At 46.1% G+C, this 19,184-nt stretch overlaps 1 protein-coding gene across 10 annotated transcripts in view; it reads left to right on the top strand.

Annotated features, from left to right (window-relative positions):
• The window catches only part of LOC135517303 (receptor-type tyrosine-protein phosphatase mu-like), a 288,195-nt gene that overhangs the window by 262,151 nt on the left and 6,860 nt on the right, over nucleotides 1-19,184 (top strand). For all 10 annotated transcript variants that reach the window (XM_064941482.1, XM_064941481.1, XM_064941484.1 and 7 more), the window contains 7 exons: nucleotides 2,064-2,180; nucleotides 4,213-4,367; nucleotides 4,941-5,076; nucleotides 8,922-9,071; nucleotides 9,216-9,389; nucleotides 11,563-11,694; nucleotides 12,339-12,464. In XM_064941482.1, the coding sequence (XP_064797554.1) occupies nucleotides 2,064-2,180; nucleotides 4,213-4,367; nucleotides 4,941-5,076; nucleotides 8,922-9,071; nucleotides 9,216-9,389; nucleotides 11,563-11,694; nucleotides 12,339-12,464 (990 nt within the window). The remainder of the gene's footprint in view (nucleotides 1-2,063; nucleotides 2,181-4,212; nucleotides 4,368-4,940; nucleotides 5,077-8,921; nucleotides 9,072-9,215; nucleotides 9,390-11,562; nucleotides 11,695-12,338; nucleotides 12,465-19,184) is intronic.

The raw sequence follows: 19,184 nt of genomic DNA, 5'->3' as shown, positions 1-19,184 counted from the left end.
TGGACAAAAGCGTCTGCTAAATGGGATATATATATATATATTAAAATTGATCATGCTCCCAGGTGGCGCAGCGGTCTAAGGAAGTGCATCTCAGTGCTAGAGGCGTCACTACAGACCCTGGTTTGATTCCAGGCTTTACCACAACCGGCTGTGATTGGGAGTCCCATAGGGCGGCGCACAATTGGCCCAGCGTCTTCCGGGATAGGGCTTGGCCGGGGTAGGCTGTCATTGTAAATTATAATTTGTTCTTAATTGACTGGCCTAGTTAACTAAAGGTTCAATATAAATAAAAAATGCTTGACAGATTATCAAATCAAACCACGAAATGGTTTATCACAATGGTACTTCCATCATACTGTTTACATGCAAGAGTAATTCACTAATGTGTGTGTGAATGGAAGTAGGGTCTCTCTAACATCTCTTTATATTCTTGCTGAAAGGTCCAATTCCAATGCAACTGTTTTTATCTCAATATCAAATAATGTCCAGTTATTTCTGTTACAGTCAGACCGCTGCTACTAATTGACGATTTGCTCATTATGACCAGTTGAATACTAAATAGTTTGATAAGGTATAGCTGTATCTTTTTTATACCAAGGAAGCCACCAGGGAAACCCTACCTCTTGGAAACACTCATATTATTATTCTATATTGGTCTCTCCATGATCAACACTGTCACAGAAGACAGATAGGAATATCATTTAAGAAAACAGAGATTCCTATCGCAGTTAAACAATGTTTTCCGGACCTCTCCAGAGAAGCAACTATAATTGCTTCCAGTGCTGACAGCTAGCGTGACTAAGGCGGAGCTGCGGGAGAATAATGTACTTGGCCATTAAAACACAATTATATCACCAATTAGATTCCCCCCCTCCCTAATTACACTATCACAAAGGAGACAGCAGGGGAGGGGAGAGGAAGGGTGGAGGAAGAGGAGGACGGTAGGGAGGGAAAAGAGGACAGACAGATGGAGAAATGGAGAGGAAGATAAGGATGACCCGGAGGGAAGATAAGGCTGGTATGAGTGACAGAGAAGAGGACGGAGGGAGGGAGCAGAGAGAGAGGATAACGTCAGAAAATACAAGACTGGAAAAACTAAAACAGAGACTGTGAAGAAGAGGCTCAAACTTTTGTTGAATTTTATTGATTGTTCAATTGCCAAATTAGGGAAGTAATTTCCACTGTGTACGAAATAGGCCTATATGCTCTTATACCTCTTACTGTGGGGGAGTGGCCAGATAAGTGAAGTGGTATCATCATAGAACCTGCGCTGTGCGACTTCTGGTGACCCCAGGGTTCACAACCTCTTAATGAGGAAAGAGCCCAGTGGTGCAGTATGGGTAATTAGAGCTGGGACATTGAGCATCTGCTCTAACAAAGAGGAGGGCCACCTGCCTGTCGCTATATGGGACAGCACCAAGATGTCACTCACTGGCTGCGTCTCAAATGGCACTCTAGGGTGCCAAAGTAGTGCTATATACAGGAAATACTGTGCCAAAGTAGTGCGCTATACAGGGAATAGGGTGCCATTTCAGACACAACAATTTCACAAGCTGACATGACCTTCTCAGACCTTTCGTCTTGTCCATTGGGAGTCATACATCACACTGTTGGATGGTTGATGCCCAGTTTAAAGTGATCATAAAGTGTGTGATAGTGGTCAAACTGGACTGTAATGGTTGTGATGTTAACGGAGTGGTCTGTCTGTGTGTTCAGTGATTGAGGTGAACCTGTAATGTCAACATTACTCCTCGTGGCAACAATGCTTTTTCATCACAATTCACTGAGAGCAGAATAATCTTTACAGAACTTTAATGGGAAAAAACCTTTTGAGTTGACTCACAAATTAACTGTTGTTCAACAACACCTTGCACAATAGACTATCTTCAGTAACATGCACACATTCTCGTCCCAAAGCTCCCAAACTCACCACACAGAAGTAAGTACATTCAGTTCCAAACTAGGCAAAAATGTCTCAGGTTTTCACCTTGAACGAACCGAAAAGATATTTCAAGCAACTAAACTGCGGTCAGGTCATCCCATTACACCCTCTGTCCCCTCAGGTGAAGTGTTGTAAGTACTGGCCTGACGACACTGAGATCTACAGGGACATGAAGGTGACCCTCATCGAGACCCAGCTGCTGTCAGAGTATGTCATCAGGACCTTCGCCGTGGAAAAGGTACGGACACTCCAAGTGATTAGGATATTGGAAGTTATTAATTGTAGTGTATTGTTTTCCACTTTTATGTATTATATATAAAGCAACATGTAAAGTGTTGGTCCCATGTTTCATGAGCTGAAATAAAAGATCCCAGAAATGTTCTATATGCATAAAAAGCTAATTTCTCTAGCATTTTCTGCACAAATTTGTTTGCATCCCTGTTACTGAGCATTTCTCCTTTGCCAAGATAATCCATCCACCTGACAGGTGTGGTATATCAAGAAGATGATTAAACAGCATGATCAGTACACAGGTGCATCTTGTGCTGGGGACAATAAAATACCACTCTGAAAAGGTTAGTTTTGTCACACAAAACAATGCCACAGATGTCTCAAGTTTTGAGGGAGCGTACAATTGGCATGCTGACTGCAGGAATGTTCACCAGAGCTGTTGCCAGATAATTTTATGTTAATTTCTCTACCCTAAATATTTGGCAGTATGTCCAAACGGCCTCTCAACCGCAGACCACATATAACCACGCCAGCCCAGGACCTCCACATTCGACTTCTTCACCTGCGGGATCATCTGAGACCAGCCAACCGGACAGTCACTAATGAAACTATGGGTTTGCACAACCGAAGAATTGCTGCATATACTGTCAGAAACCGTCTCAGGGAAGCTCATCTGCGTGCACCTCGTCCTCACCAGGGTCTTGACCCGACTGCAGTTTGGCGTCGTAACCGACTTCAGTGGTCAAATTCTCACCTTTGATGGCCACGAGCAGACTGGAGAAATGTGCGCTTCCCAGATTTATCCCGGCTTCAGTTGTATTGGGCAGATGTATGGCGTCGTTTGGGCGATCGATTTGCTGATGTCAATGTTGTGAACAAAGTGCCCCGTGGTGGTGGGTTTATGCTATGGGCAGGCATAAGCAATCGACAACGAACACCATTGCATTTTATCGGTGGCAATTTGAATGCACAGAGATACCTTGATAAGATCCTGAGGCCCATTGTCGTGCCATTCATCAGCCGCCATCACCTCATGTTTCAGCATGATAATGCACAGGCCCCATGTCGCAAGGATCTGTACACAATTGGAAGCTGAAAATGTCCCAGTTCTTCCATGACCTGCATACTCACCAAACATGTCACCCATTGAGCATGTGTGGGATGCTCTGGATCGACGTGTACGACAGCGTTTTCTAGTTCCCGACAATATCCAGAAACTTCACACAGCCATTGAAGAGGAGTGGGACAACATTCCACAGGCCACAATCAACAGTCTGATCAACTCTATGTGAAGGAGATGTTGCTCTGCATGAGGCAAATAAATGGACAGAGCTTCATGTACTCACTACTACTTTACTGAAGGTTCTTAGATACTTCCTTTATAATAGGTCCATCTGTCTTTCTGTATCGTAGCCATTTTGTTTCTCATCCTATTGTACTCATAGCTGTTACCAGGCCTCTCCACTTTCCACTTCTTCTATCCCCATGGGCTTTTAAGCTGTGAATATTTCCCCTGCCGTGTGTGTGTGTGTGTGTGTGTGTGTGTGTGTGTGTGTGTGTGTGTGTGTGTGTGTATGCGTGCGTGCATGAGTGCTTAAGGCTCAGACGGGTGTCCGCCCTGCCGTCTGTATCCAGCCTGCTTGCTGTGTGTGTGAATCACCACTCTCCTCCAGCTGTTTTTCTCCTCTTCCATCCCCCCAGAGATGGGCTTTGTCATCCCTGCTTTATCTACTTTAGTCCCTCCCCCCAAGATCAAAACACAACTTTGATCATGAAAACAGCTAACTTTAAAGTGCTTATAGGGAGGTACGGGGGAGAGAGGGAGAAGAGAGGAGAGGAGGGGAGAGGAGAGGGAGCTGCTGCTCAAAGTTAAAAAGCTCTGGGTCTGGTTGGGTGTGCGTGTGTGTGTGGGTACGTGCATATAGATGTGCGTGTGTCAGAAGTCCAGGCATCTGTATGACCTCTGATGTTTGTGTCCTTGGTACTTGTGAATCCAAATGAAGTAATCAACTGTGCATCTTTCGGTCTTCTCCCTCTAGAGGGGAGCCCATGAGATCCGGGAGATCCGTCAGTTCCACTTCACGGGCTGGCCGGACCACGGGGTGCCCTACCACGCCACCGGCCTGCTTGGCTTCGTACGCAGGGTCAAGTCCAAGACCCCTGCCAATGCCGGGCCCATGGTAGTCCACTGCAGGTCAGACACACTCACTGTGGCTTCTGGCTGTCTGTATACATCTCCACCTTTCTTTCTTTTTTTCTCTTATTTCTCTTTCCATCTCTTTCTCTCGCCTCAATCTATTCTCTCTCTCTCACTCTCTCACTCACTCTCTCACTCTCTCACTTACTCTCTCACTCTCACTCTCACTCACTCACTCACTCACTCACTCACTCACTCACTCACTCACTCACTCACTCACTCACTCACTCTCTCACTCTCTCACTCTCTCACTCACTCTCTCACTCACTCTCTCACTCTCTCACTCACACTCTCTCTCACTCTGACTCTCTTCATCCGGTATGACTCAGAAAGAAGTTCCTAATGGATATTAGAAAAGTCATCTCACTCCCAAGATCAGCCACACTAAATAAAGTGGATCTGCTATTGTCAGCCACACCTCCAACTGTTTAGACTGTCATGTACAATCTGTACTGATGTTTCCAATCCAAATAGTCCCAGATAATTTGTCAAATGGTGCTTTTCTATTTAGAGTGTGTGTGGTGCTCTGGTTCTCACACTGTATGTGCGTGTGTGTGCTTGCATCATCAGTGCGGGGGCGGGCAGGACCGGCTGTTTCATTGTGATTGACATCATGCTGGACATGGCTGAGAGAGAGGGTGTGGTCGACATCTACAACTGTGTGAGAGAGTTACGCTCACGAAGGGTTAATATGGTCCAGACAGAGGTAAGAATGACCCTGTCCCTGCTCGAACCCAAATACAGAGAGAGAGAGGGAGAGAGAAACATGCACACAGAGACGTACACACATACACAAACAGACACACACACACCACTACACGACCCTGCTCCAAGTGTCTCTACCCGCTTCCACTGTACACAATCCCAAACACACCACACGCACTCGCGCATACACAGTCTTGTATAACTAACCTTGTGTGGACACACAGTTCAATCTTATTCAAAATCCTATTTTTCCTAAACCTAACCTTAACCCGAAAACCTAAACCAAGCACCAACACCTAGCACCTAACCCTAAAACAAACCCTGACACTAATTCTAACCTACAACCCACAAGTGCAGTTAAACACGTCCACACTCACACACACATTCCCCAAACAGGCACATTTCATTCTGTCAATACATGATACACATGAAACCATGGACCATACAGGACAGGGTGTGTATTCTCCAACACAATGTGACAGACTTGTAGTGTCTACAATTTCTTGACTCTTCTTTTGTATCTAAAATTCCACTGGCACAACCAATCCCAAACATCTGGCCAAACAGACAATGTGAGACACAATGATACTTGACAAGGAACATGAGCCAACTCATTAGCCCTGTGCAAATATTATTCAGCTCAGAGTAAAAATGCAACAGACTAGTGTTTGCTTTTAAAGATAGTTAATAGCTGATGAGTTAGATTGCATGAACATGCTAAAGTTCCAACTCCTAACTCCCTGACCATACTATATTAATGCACAATAAACAAGTGTCTAATGTCGTGCTGTATGCGAGCTTTACTTTGTTTGATTCCCATGACATATACTTTTAATTGATGTGAACTGGCAAATTCATAGCTCAAAAACTATTCAAAGTGTACTTGGAACACATGCTGTATCTTATAAATGGCATTCTTCTTCCCGTTGCACAAAAAAAGCCAGTTCGTGTCTTGTCGTCATATTTCGTAATATTTTGATGATAACCGGGTAGGCTGCAAATCCATTTCACCTCCAACTCCATAACCAAGGACAGGAGTCTGACATCACAGTAGCCTAACCTGAAAACCACTGACCCTCAGCTCCCAAGGATTTTGTCAGAAGTGACAAGTCGAGACGTTTCTGAAATGTCACTTCATAAATGATTTACGTCAAGCCCGGGGCCTTTTTCCTTAGAGAAGGAGAGGAATAGGGGGAGAAGAGAGAGGGAGTGGTAGTCTTGACAGAGGAAAGAGAGAGGGTGGTAGTCTTGACAGAGGAAAGAGAGAGGGTGGTAGTCTTGACAGAGGAAAGAGAGAGGGTGGTAGTCTTGACAGAGGAAAGAGAGAGGGTGGTAGTCTTGACAGAGGAAAGAGAGAGGGTGGTAGTCTTGACAGAGGAAAGAGAGAGGGTGGTAGTCTTGACAGAGGAAAGAGAGAGAGTGGTAGTCTTGACAGAGGAAAGAGAGGGAGTGGTAGTCTTGACAGAGGAAAGAGTGAGAGAGAGTAGTAGTATTGACAGAGGAGAGAGAGTGGTAGTATTGACAGAGGAAAGAGAGAGAGAGTGGTAGTATTGAAAGAGGGAGAGAGTGGTAGTATTGAAAGAGGGAGAGAGTGGTAGTATTGACAGAGGAAAGAGTGAGAGAGAGTGGTAGTATTGACAGAGGAAAGAGTGAGAGAGAGTAGTAGTATTGACAGAGGAAAGAGTGAGAGAGAGTAGTAGTATTGACAGAGGAGAGAGAGTGGTAGTATTGACAGAGGAAAGAGAGAGAGAATGGTAGTATTGACAGAGGAAAGAGTGAGAGAGAGTAGTAGTATTGACAGAGGAAAGAGCGAGAGAGAGTAGTAGTATTGACAGAGGAGAGAGAGTGGTATTATTGACAGAGGAAAGAGAGAGAGAGTGGTAGTATTGAAAGAGGGAGATAGTGGTAGAAATGACTTAAATGTAAATGTAAATGTATTGAAAGAGGGAGAGAGTGGTAGTATTGAAAGAGGGAGATAGTGGTAGTATTGAAAGAAGGAGAGAGTGGTAGTATTGAAAGAGGGATAGAGTGGTAGTCTTGACATAGAAAAGAGAGAGAGTGGTACTCTTGACATAGGAAAGAGAGAAGGTGGTAGTATTGACAGAGGAAAGAGAGAGAGAGTAGTAGTATTGACAGAGGAAAGAGAGAGTGGTAGTATTGACAGAGCAAAGAGGGAGAGAGTGGTAGTATTGAAAGAGGGAGAGAGTGGTAGTATTGAAAGAGGGAGAGTAGTAGTATTGACAGAGCAAATAGGGAGAGAGGTAGTATTGACAGAGGGAAGAGAGAGAGTGGTAGTATTGACAGAGGGAAGAAAGAGAGTGGCAGTATTGACAGAGGGAAGAGAGAGAGTGGTGGTATTGACAGAGGAAAGAGTGAGTGAGAGAGAGTAGTAGTTTTGACAGAGGAAAGAGAGGGAGAGCGTAGTGGTAGTATTGACAGAGGAAAGAGGGAGAGAGTGGTAGTATTGAAAGAGGGAGAGTGGTAGTATTGACAGAGGAAAGAGAGAGTTTTAGTATTGACAGAGGAAAAGGAGAGTGGTAGTCTTGACAGAGGAAAGAGAGAGGGTGGTAGTATTGACAGAGGAAAGAGAGAGAGGGAGAGTAGTAGTATTGACAGAGGAAAGAGAATAGTAGTATTGACAGAGGAAAGGGAGAGAGAGAGTAGTAGTATTGACAGAGGAAAGAGAGAGAGAGAGTAGTAGTATTGCCAGAGGGGAGAGAGAGTGGTAGTATTGACAGAGGAGAGAGAGAGTGGTAGTATTGACAGAGGAAAGAGAGAGACAGAGTAGTAGTATTGACTGAGGAGAGAGAGAGTAGTAGTATTGACAGAGGAACGAGAGAGAGAGCGTAGTAGTATTGCCAGAGGAGAGAGAGAGTGGTAGTATTGACAGAGGAAAGAGAGAGACAGAGTAGTAGTATTGACTGAGGAGAGAGAGAGTAGTAGTATTGACAGAGGAACGAGAGAGAGAGCGTAGTAGTATGGACAGAGGAGAGAGAGAGTGGTAGTATTGACAGATGAAAGAGGTAGAGTGGTAGTATTGAAAGAGGGAGAGAGTGGTAGTATTGAAAGAGGGAGAGAGTGGTAGTATTGAAAGAGGGAGAGAGTGGTAGTATTGAAAGAGGGAGAGAGTGGTAGTATTGAAAGAGGGAGAGAGTGGTAGTATTGAAAAAGGGAGAGAGTGGTAGTATTGAAAGAGGGAGAGAGTGGTAGTATTGAAAGAGGGAGAGAGTGGTAGTATTGAAAGAGGGAGAGTGGTAGTATTGACAGAGCAAAGAGGGAGAGTAGTAGTATTGAAAGAGGGAGAGAGTGGTAGTATTGAAAGAGGGAGAGAGTGGTAGTATTGACAGAGCAAAGAGGGAGAGAGTGGTAGTATTGACAGAGGAAATAGGGAGAGAGTGGTAGTATTGAAAGAGGGAGAGTGGTAGTATTGACAGGAAAGAGGGAGAGAGTGGTAGTATTGAAAAAGGGAGAGAGTGGTAGTATTGAAAAAGAGAGAGTGGTCGTCTTGACAGAGGAAAGGACAATGGGAATGGTCACTGTGGAGGTGACAGGCTGTAATAGCACCCTATTCCCTTATATAGTGAACTACTTACCTGGAGAAAGGAAGTCCATAGGGTACCCGTTGGCTCAGCCACAGTCTTAGCAAACAGAAGGGTTTAAACAACATGAGAGAATACCCAGCCCCAATGTCTACCATCCAGGATTCTTCATTTCTCAAGACCAATTGGAAAACTGAGGATTGGTTTAGGATTTGATTTGATATCTCACCAAGAATGGCTTTTGGAACCATGTCATTGCATGGCTTTCTGTCCCTCACGATATCCTATGGCCCGCTCTGTCCTACAGGAGCAGTACGTGTTCATCCACGACGCCATCTTGGAGGCGTGTCTGTGCGGGGACACCACCATCCCAGCCAACCAGCTGCGATCGGTCTACTATGACATGAACCGCCTGGACCCCCAGACTAACTCCAGCCAGATCAAAGAGGAGTTCAGGGTACTGTGTGTGTGTGTGTGTGTGTGTGTGTGTGTGTGTGTGTGTGTGTGTGTGTGTGTGTGTGTGTGTGTGTGTGTGTGTGTGTGTGTGTGTGTGTGTGTGTCTAAAGGTGTCTACCAGGCTCATATCCCTTCCTCCCTCCAGACTCTGAACATGGTGACTCCTACGTTGCGCGTGGAGGACTGCAGCATCGCCCTGCTTCCCAGGAACCACGAGAAGAACCGCTGCATGGACGTCCTCCCACCAGACCGCTGCCTGCCCTTCCTCATCACCATCGACGGAGAGAGTTCCAACTACATCAACGCCGCTCTCATGGACGTACGTCTCTCACACACACTCATTCTCACACACACTTAGACTTAGGCCCACTCACTCTCACACACACACTCATTCTCACACACACTCAGACTTAGGCCCACTCATTCTCACACACACTCATTCTCAGACTTAGGCCCACTCATTCTCACACACACTCATTCTCACACAAACTCAGACTTAGGCCCACTCACTCTCACACACACTCATTCTCACACAAACTCAGACTTAGGCCCACTCACTCTCACACACACTCAATCTCACACACACTCAGACTTAGGCCCACTCACTCTCACACACACTCATTCTCACACACACTCAGACTTAGGCCCACTCACTCTCACACACACTCATTCTCACACAAACTCAGACTTAGGCCCACTCACTCTCACACACACTCATTCTCACACACACTCAGACTTAGGCCCACTCACTCTCACACACACTCAGACTTAGGCCCACTCACTCTCACACACACTCATTCTCACACACACTCAGACTTAGGCCCACTCAAATCCTCACTCTCACACACACTCAGACTTAGGCCCACTCACTCTCACACACACTCATTCTCACACACACTCAGACTTAGGCCCACTCACTCTCACACACACTCAGACTTAGGCCCACTCACTCTCACACACACTCAGACTTAGGCCCACTCACTCTCACACACACTCAGACTTAGGCCCACTTATTCTCACACACACTCATTCTCACACACACTCAGACTTAGGCCCACTCACTCTCACACACACTCAGACTTAGGCCCACTCACTCTCACACACACTCAGACTTAGGCCCACTCACTCTCACACACACTCAGACTTAGGCCCACTCACTCTCACACACACTCATTCTCACACACACTCAGACTTAGGCCCACTCACTCTCACACACACTCAGACTTAGGCCCACTCACTCTCACACACACTCAGACTTAGGCCCACTCACTCTCACACACACTCAGACTTAGGCCCACTCACTCTCACACACTCAGACTTAGGCCCACTCACTCACACACACTCAGACTTAGGCCCACTCACTCTCACACACACTCATTCTCACACACACTCAGACTTAGGCCCACTCACTCTCACACACACACTCATTCTCACACACACTCAGACTTAGGCCCACTCACTCGTAACCTTTTTAAATGACTTGCAGTGTCAGTCCGTGTGCAAGTCATTGGATGTAAATGTACTGCTGGAAAAGTGCTGAGTCAATAGTGGAACTGTTCTTTTTTAATCATTGTGCTGAAATATGATGATGTGGATAGGTCACTGTTCAATCACCGATCTACATAAAGGGCAGATTTGGCGCTTTGAATGAAGAGCAAACTTTATTAGTGGTAGATTAGTGGCATATTGGCTGTCTGTGACAACTTCTTTATTATGGAGAAAGGAGAGAGGGAGGGAGTGGGAGACAGACATAGAGGGAGCAACGGGGACAGAAGAGGGAGGAGTTGGGGAATAGTGTAGAGGGAGAAGGAAACAGAGACCTCACAAGGGACAGCGGGCGACTCAGCAGTCCTGGGGCGTCCTGTGGTTAAATAGCTGGTGTGTAAATAGCCCATCCATCTCTATAATAATCACCCCATGTTACTGAGCCAGCCATTTCCCAGACAAACCTAAACAGTAGGGGGACAGTGTATCATGTTGATGAATGGCTAGTGCTTTTTCTGTGCTTCCACCAACAATTACATCCTCATCGAAAATGATTTAAAAAACAGATGGCTTTGGATGGATTTGTCCCATCGTCATGGAAATGGACATTCATAATTGCAATGTGTTTTTTGTCAAACGCAGCAGTATGACTCAGTTTGGATTGGCTTTATGGAAATAATGTGTCACCAATTATACTCATGCATATTTGGTATATACAATAAGGATATAGTACGTGGTCTTAGTGTTGATAGTGGAATTCATTCAGAACGGTCATGAATATCTGGAAATAAATATGTTCCCTGTACATGATTCCTCAAAAACAAAGTGGCCCGCAGACCTCAGATACATACAACCTCACATAGTAACCTGAAGTTGATTGTGAGAATTACCTGCATAATGACTAAAGGCCTGATGACATGTCCTTGATCTTAGTGATGTAGATAGTGTCTTTCTGTTCATTTTGGGGTTGCTGCCTTTCTCTTCCTCGTGGTTTTCCTCCTCCACAGAGCTACAAGCAGCCGTCTGCGTTCATCGTTACCCAGCACCCCTTGCCCAACACGGTCAAAGACTTCTGGAGGCTGGTGCTGGACTACCACTGCACCTCTATAGTGATGCTCAACGACGTAGACCCAGCACAGGTAAGACTAACATACACACACACACACACGAGAGGCCAATCAAGTCACTCCAAACCATGTGACGCCATGCAATCCTTTATCATACTATCAGACATTCCAGTCTCCGTCATAGACTAGTCATTAGTACATGATCACAGACAGATCGCTACCAGTAGGTTTGAAAGAGGAGGGGAAGGAGTCTGCCTCAAATGGCCTTGGGGCCCTGTCTGTCAAAATGTTCAAAGAATAGCAGGTGGCAGCATTTCCTAGCAACACCACCCAGCGGGGTTACTACACTCTCCTCTCATTCCCTATTCTGACTGTAGCCCGGCAACAAGTACCACAGCTATAGCAATATATATATATATATACACAATGACATCAACTAGGCATTCCTATATGCCTAGTTGATGTCATTGTGTTTTCTCTCATCTGCTGTTAAGGAGGCAGCTCAATAGAACAAGATAGTCAGGCGGTGTTTCACTCTCCTGAACTGTTAAATTGTAGGTGTTTTGGTGTGTTTGAAGGCATGACCTTGAAAGACAATGAGAGAATTTCAGTTATCAAAAGAGGGGGAATGTGAATGCCAACGCAATCAATAGGCTCTCATTCAATGACTCATTTGATGTGTGTGTGTGTGTGTGTGTGTGTGTGTGTGTGCGCAGCTGTGTCCCCAGTACTGGCCGGAGAACGGCGTGCACCGCCACGGGCCCATCCAAGTGGAGTTTGTGTCAGCTGACCTAGAGGAGGACATCATCAGCAGGATATTCCGCGTCTACAACGCTGCACGGGTACCTGACAGAACACCACACACACACTCCTGTTCCTACAGCGACTACAGCAGACACACACACACTCCTGTTCCTACAGCAACTATAGCAGACACACACACACACTCCTGTTCTTACAGCTACTATAGCACACACACACACACACTCCTGTTCCTCCTGTTCCTACAGTGACTATACCAGACACACACACACTCCTGTTCCTACAGCGACAATAGCAGACACACACACACTCCTGTTCCTACAGCTACTATAGCAGACACACACACACTCCTGTTCCTACAGCTACTATAGCAGACATAGACACACACACACACCTGTTCCTACAGCTACTATAGCAGACAGGCACACACACACACACACTCCTGTTCCTACAGCGACTATAGCAGCACACACACACACACACTCCTGTTCCTACAGCTACTATAGCAGACATAGACAGACACACACACACACAAACTCCTGTTCCTACAGCTACTATAGCAGACATAGACACACACACACCTGTTCCTACAACTACTATAGCAGACATAGACACACACACTCCTGTTCCTACTGCTACTATAGCAGACACACACACTGCTGTTCCTACAGCTACTATAAGAGACACACACACACACACTCCTGTTCCTACAGCTACTATAGCAGACACACACACACACACTCCTGTTCCTACAGCTACTATAGCAGACACACACACACACACTCCTGTTCCTACAGCTACTATAACAACACACACACCTACACACACACACACACACACACTCCTGTTCCTACAGCACTATAGCAGACACAGCTACTGTTCCTACACTACGACACACACACACACACACACTCCTGTTCCTTCAGCTACTATAGCAGACACACACACACACACTCCTGTTCCTACAGCTACTATAACAGACACACACACACACACACACTCCTGTTCCTACTACTACTATAGACAGACACACACACACACACACACTCCTGTTCCTACAGCTACTATAACAGACACACCCACACACACTCCTGTTCCTACAGCTACTATAACCGACACACACACGCACACTCCTGTTCCACACACACACACACAGCTACTATAGCACACAGACACACACTACTATACACACACACACACACACACACCTGTTCCTACAGCTACTATAACAGACACACACACACACACTCCTGTTCCTACAGCTACTATAGCAGACACACACACACACACTCCTGTTCCTACAGCTACTATAACAGACACACACACACACACTCCTGTTCCTACTGCTACTATAGCAGACACACACACACTGCTGTTCCTACAGCTACTATAATAGACACACACACACACCCTCCTGTTCCTACTGCTACTATACCAGACACACACACTCCTGTTCCTACAGCTACTATAGCAGACATAGACACACTCCGGTTCCTACAGTGACTATAGCACACACACACACTCCTGTTCCTACAGCTACTATAGCAGACACACACACACTACTATAACAGCTACGCCTGTTCCTATACACACACACACACACACACACACACACTCCTGTTCCTACAGCTACTATAGCACACACACACACACTCCTGTTCCTACAGCTACTATAGCACACACACACACACTCCTGTTCCTACAGTGACTATAGCAGGCACACACACACTCCTGTTCCTACAGCTACTATAGCAGACACACACACACTCCTGTTCCTACAGCGACTATAGCAGACACACACACACACTCCTGTTCCTACAGCTACTATACAAGCTACTATACACACACACTCCTGTTCCTACAGCTACTATAGCAGACACACACACACACACACCTGTTTCCTACAGCTACACATAGCAGACACACACACACACACACTCCTGTTTCTACTACAGCTACTATAGCACACACACACAGGCTATAACACACACACAGCACTATAGCAGACATAGCAGACACACACACACCTGTTCCTACAGCTACTACAGCAGACACACACACACACACTCCTGTTCCTACAGCTACTATAGCAGACATAGACACACACACACTCCTGTTCCTACAGCTACTATAGCAGACACACACACACTCCTGTTCCTACAGCTACTATAGCAGACATAGACACACACACACTCCTGTTCCTACAGCTACTATAGCAGACATACACACACACACTCCTGTTCCTACAGCTACTATAGCAGACACACACACACACTCCTGTTCCTACAGCTACTATAACAGACACACACACACACACTCCTGTTCCTACAGCTACTATAGCAGACACACACACACACTCCTGTTCCTACAGCTACTATAGCAGACACACACACACACACTCCTGTTCCTACAGCTACTATAACAGACACACACACACACACTCCTGTTCCTACAGCTACTATAACAGACACACACACACACACACTCCTGTTCCTTCAGCTACTATAGCAGACACACACATACACACTCCTGTTCCTACAGCTACTATAACAGACACACACACACACACTCCTGTTCCTACAGCTACTATAGCAGACACACACACACTCCTGTTCCACACACACTCCTGTTCCTACAGCTACTATACACACACACACACAGTTCCTACAGCTACACAGACACACACACACACACACTCCTGTTCCTACAGCTACTATAGCAGACACACACACACACACACTCCTGTTCCTACAGCTACTATAGCAGACACACACACACACACACACTCCTGTTCCTACAGCTACTATAGCACACACACACACACACTCCTGTTCCTACAGCTACTATAGCAGACAGACACACACACACACTCCTGTTCCTACAGCTACTATAGCAGACATAGACACACTCCACACCTGCAGCTACTATACACACACACACACACACTCCTGTTCCTACAGCTACTACAGCAGACAGGCACACACACACACACACACACACACTCCTGTTCCTACAGCGACTGTAGCAGACACACACACACACACACTCCTGTTCCTACAGCTACTATAGCAGACACAGACAGACACACACACATACAGCTACTATACAGACACACACACACACACACTGTTCCTACACTACTATAGCACACACACACACACACTGTTCCACACACACACTACACACACACACACACACACACTCCTGTTCCTACAGCTACTATAGCAGACATACACACACACACACACACACACCTGTTCCTAGCTACACACACACACACACTCCTGTTCCTACAGCTACTATAGCAGACATAGACACACACACACTCCTGTTCCTACAGCTACTATAGCAGACACACACACTCCTGTTCCTACAGCTACTATAGCAGACACACACACACACACTCCTGTTCCTACAGCTACTATAGCAGACAGACACACACACACACACACACACACACTCCTGTTCCTACAGCTACTATAGCAGACATAGACACACACACACTCCTGTTCCTACAGCTACTATAGACACACACACACACTCCTGTTCCTACAGCTACTATAGACACACACACACACACTCCTGTTCCTACAGCTACTATAGCAGACACACACACACACACACTCCTGTTCCTACAGCTACTATAGCAGACACACACACACACACTCCTGTTCCTACAGCACTATACAGACACACACACACACACTACTGTTCCTACAGCTACTATAGCAGACACACACACACACACACTCCTGTTCCTACAGCTACTATAGCACACACACACACACTCCTGTTCCTACTACAGACATACAGACACACACACTCCTGTTCCTACAGCTACTATAGCAGACACACACACACACACTCCTGTTCCTACAGCTACTATAACAGACACACACACACACACTCCTGTTCCTACAGCTACTATAACAGACACACACACACACACTCCTGTTCCTACAGCTACTATAACAGACACACACACACTACACTCCTGTTCCTACACTCCTGCTACTATATAGCAGACATAGACACACACACACTCCTGTTCCTACAGCTACTATAGCAGACACACACACACACACACTCCTGTTCCTACAGCTACTATAGCAGACACACACACCCAACATCCTGTTCCTACAACTACTATAGCAGACACACACACACCACTCCTGTTCCTACAGCTACTATAGCAGACACACACACACACACAGCTACTATAGCAGACATGACACACACACACTCCTGCTACAACTACTATAGCAGACACACACACACACTCCTGTTCCTACAGCTACTATAGCAGACACACACACACACTCCTGTTCCTACAACTACTATAGCAGACACACACACACACACACACACACACACACACACACACACTCCTGTTCCTACAGCTACTATAGCAGACACACACACACACCCCCTGTTCCTACAGCTACAGCAGACATAGCTACACACACACACACACACACACACACACACACACACACACACACACACACACACACACACACACACTCCTGTTCCTACAGCTACTATAGCAGACATACACACACACACTCCTGTTCCTACAACTACTATAGCAGACACACACACACACACACACACTCCTGTTCCTACAACTACTATAGCAGACACACACACACACACACACACACTCCTGTTCCTACAGCTACTATAGCAGACACACACTCCTGTTCCTACAGCGACTATAGCAGACACACACACACACACTCCTGTTCCTACAGCTACTATAGCAGACACACACACACTCCTGTTCCTACAGCTACTATAACAGACACACACACACACACTCCTGTTCCTACAGCTACTATAGCAGACACACACACACACACACACTCCTGTTCCTACAGCTACTATAGCAGACACACACACACACACTCCTGTTCCTACAGCTACTATAGCAGACACACACACACACACACACACACACACTATAGCAGACACACACACACACTCCTGTTCCTACTACTATACACACTCCTGTTCCTACAACTACTATACACACACACACACACACACTCCTGTTCCTACAGCTACTATAGCAGACACACACACACACACACTCCTGTTCCTACAGCTACTATAGCACACACACACACACACACACACTCCTGTTCCTACAGCTACTATAGCAGACATAGACACACACACACTCCTGTTCCTACAACTACTATAGCAGACATACACACACACACACTCCTGTTCCTACAACTACTATAGCAGACATAGACACACACACACCACACCACACCACACCACACACACACACACACACACACACACACACACTGTTCCACACACACACACACACACACACACACTCCTGTTCCTACAACTACTATAGCAGACATAACACACACACACTCCTGACAGACACAGACACACACACACACACACTCCTACAGCTACTATAGCAGACACACACACACACACTCCTGTTCCTACAGCTACTATAGCACACACACACACTTACACACACTCCTGTCCTACAGCTACAGCTACTATACAGACACACTCACACACACACACTCCTGCAGACATAGACACACACACACACTCCTGTTCCTACACTACAGCACACACACACACTCCTGTTCCTACAGCTACACACACACACACACACACACACTCCTGTTCCTACACTACTATACACACACACACACACACACACTCCTGTTCCTGTTCCTACAGCTACTATAGCAGACATAGACACACACACTCCTGTTCCTACAGCTACTATAGCAGACACATACACACACACACACTCCTGTTCCTACAGCTACTATAGCAGACATACACACACACACACTCCTGTTCCTACAGCTACTATAGCAGACACACACACACACACTCCTGTTCCTACAGCTACTATAGCAGACACACACACACACACTCCTGTTCCTACAGCTACTATAGCAGACACACACACACACACTCCTGTTCCTACAGCTACTATAACAGACACACACACACACACACTCCTGTTCCTACAGCTACTATAGCAGACACACACACACTCCTGTTCCTACAGCTACTATAGCAGACACACACACACACACACTCCTGTTCCTACAGCTACTATAGCAGACACACACTCCTGTTCCTGCAGTTACTATAGCAGACACACACACACACACACTCCTGTTCCTACAGCTACTATAGCCACACACACACACACACACACACACACACACTCCTGTTCCTACAGCTACTATAGCAGACACACGCACACACACACACTCCTGTTCCTACAGCTACTATAGCAGACACACACACACACACACACTCCTGTTCCTACAGCTACTATAGCAGACACACACACACACACTCCTGTTTCTACAGCTACTATAGCAGACATAGACACACACCCTCCTGTTTCTACAACTACTATAGCAGACACACACACACACACACACACGCCTGTTCCTACAGCTACTATAGCAGACACAGATACACACACACACACACCACACAGCAGACACACACACACACACACTACACTACTACACACACACTCCTGTTCCTACAACTATTATAGCAGACACACACACACACACTCCTGTTCCTACAGCTACTATAACAGACACAGACACACACACACACTCCTGTTCCTACAGCTACTATAACAGACACACTACAGCTACACACACACACACACTCCTGTTCCTACAGCTACTATAGCAGACACACACACACACTCCTGTTCCTACAGCTACTATAGCAGACACACACACACACTCCTGTTCCTACAGCTACTATAGCACACACAC

This window comes from Oncorhynchus masou, chromosome 28, assembly GCF_036934945.1.
Source record: "Oncorhynchus masou masou isolate Uvic2021 chromosome 28, UVic_Omas_1.1, whole genome shotgun sequence".
Taxonomy (NCBI): domain Eukaryota; kingdom Metazoa; phylum Chordata; class Actinopteri; order Salmoniformes; family Salmonidae; genus Oncorhynchus; species Oncorhynchus masou.
Note: the sequence above shows the minus strand (reverse complement) of the source record. Positions and strands in the feature narration are given on the sequence as shown.